This window comes from Oxyura jamaicensis (genome assembly GCF_011077185.1).
Source record: "Oxyura jamaicensis isolate SHBP4307 breed ruddy duck chromosome 5 unlocalized genomic scaffold, BPBGC_Ojam_1.0 oxy5_random_OJ106510, whole genome shotgun sequence".
NCBI lineage: Eukaryota > Metazoa > Chordata > Aves > Anseriformes > Anatidae > Oxyura > Oxyura jamaicensis.
The window spans coordinates 1-1,759 of record NW_023303965.1 but is presented as its reverse complement, the minus strand read 5'-3'; the positions used below and the strand labels follow the sequence as shown (position 1 = coordinate 1,759).

The 1,759-nt window shown below is 70.3% G+C and overlaps 1 protein-coding gene across 1 annotated transcript; it reads left to right on the top strand.

Moving 5' to 3' along the window:
* The first annotated feature begins 82 nt into the window (after positions 1-82).
* Positions 83-1,645, top strand: LOC118157404 (mediator of RNA polymerase II transcription subunit 19). Its single transcript, XM_035311712.1, has 6 exons — positions 83-187; positions 418-674; positions 870-966; positions 1,045-1,139; positions 1,224-1,412; positions 1,443-1,645. Exons 2-5 carry the CDS (start codon positions 543-545, stop codon positions 1,290-1,292), a joined length of 393 nt encoding a protein of 130 aa, XP_035167603.1. The 5' UTR covers positions 83-187; positions 418-542; the 3' UTR covers positions 1,293-1,412; positions 1,443-1,645.
* The last annotated feature ends 114 nt before the right edge of the window (positions 1,646-1,759 follow it).

Here is a 1,759-nt window from a genome sequence, read left to right as displayed (position 1 = left end):
TCCCTGCCCTCCCCCCCCTCGGCCTCCCCCCACCGCACCCCCCCCCCCCGGCCCCTTGGCCCGCCGCGCTGTCACTCTTCACCTCGCCGCCCCCCCCGCCGCCCCCCCCCCTCCGCCGCCCCCCCGGCGCCCGGCGAGGGCAAGGCCGCCGCCGCCGGCCCCTTCTACCTGCTGCGGGAGCTGCCAGGTGCGGGGCGGGCGCCGCGCTGAGGGGGCGGCCAATGGGGAGCGGCGGCGCGCTGACGGGCGGCGCGGCGGGCCAATGAGCGGGGAGGGGGCGGGCGGGGAGGTGAAGAGTGACAGCGCGGCGGGCCAATGGGCGCGCGGGGGGGGGTGCGGTGGGGGGAGGCCGAGGGGGGGGAGGGCAGGGAAATGGCGGCGGGGGCAGCCCCGGGACTCGGCGCCCGCCCGCCGCAGGCAGCACGGAGCTGACGGGCAGCACCAACCTGATCACGCACTACAACCTGGAGCACGCCTACAACAAGTTCTGCGGCAAGAAGGTGAAGGAGAAGCTCAGCAACTTCCTGCCCGACCTGCCCGGCATGATCGACCTGCCCGGCTCCCACGACAACAGCAGCCTGCGCTCCCTCATCGAGAAGCCCCCCATCTGCGGCAGCTCCTTCACCCCGCTCACCGGCACCATGCTCACCGGCTTCCGCCTGCACGCCGGCCCCGTGAGCCCCGGGCGCTGGGGGGGGGGCTGGGGGCTGGGCAGGAGCCCCTCGGGTGCTGGGGGGGGAGCGGGGGCACCCCTCGGGCGCTGCAGGGGCACTCTTTGGGTGCTGAGGTGCAGCCCCTGGGTGCTGGGGACAAAAGGAATAAGGACAGGGCACCCTGCGCCATCTAACCCGCGCCATCTCCTCCCCCAGCTGCCCGAGCAGTGCCGGCTGATGCACATCCAGCCGCCCAAGAAGAAGAACAAACACAAGCACAAGCAGAGCCGCACGCAGGACCCCGTCCCCCCCGGTAAGGGGCTGCGCCGCGAGGCCGCTGGCTCGTCCTGTCCCCGCTCCCGCACTAATCCGTGTCCCCTCGTTCCTCCAGAAACCCCCTCGGACTCTGACCACAAGAAGAAAAAGAAGAAAAAAGAGGAGGATCCTGAACGGAAAAGGAAGAAGAAAGAGAAAAAGAAAAAGAAGGTAGGGGGGGAGCAGGAGGGAGCCGGGGAGCCGTGCTGATCCCGCTGGTCCCTCACGGGCCGCGTCTCTCTCCTTCCCCCGCAGAACCGGCACAGCCCCGAGCACCCCGGGGTGGGCAGCTCCCAGGCCAGCAGCAGCAGCAGCCTGCGGTGAGGCTGCGCCGGTGCCGCCCCTGGGAGCTCTCGGTGGCCGCCCACAGCCCCGGCTGACCTGCGACGGACTCGTCCCTCCTGCGGAGCGCAGCGGGGAGACCCGGGCAGGCGCGTCCCCACCGCGGGCAGTGAGGACGAGCCCTGCAGCCCGCGGAGGGCTGGGACCAGGGGAACGCGTGGACTGTGCTGGAGCTGGGGTCGGGACGGCTGCCCTCAGCCCCTCGTACCAAAACAGCCCGCTGCACTGAGGGCTCTCTCTTTTTTTTTCCTTTTTTTTTTTTTTTTTTTTTTACTCACCTTTTAATTAAAGTCTCTGCTCTGAGGAGGGGCTGGTGGCAGTGGCTGCTCTAACTGTTGGCTGGCACACTTACCGCAGCGGGAGCGCTGCCCCACGGCGCCCCAGGAGCTGTTTCCTGCAGGCTGGCTCTGGCCCGGGACTGAAGGCAGGGCAAAGCTCGGGGGGGGGGG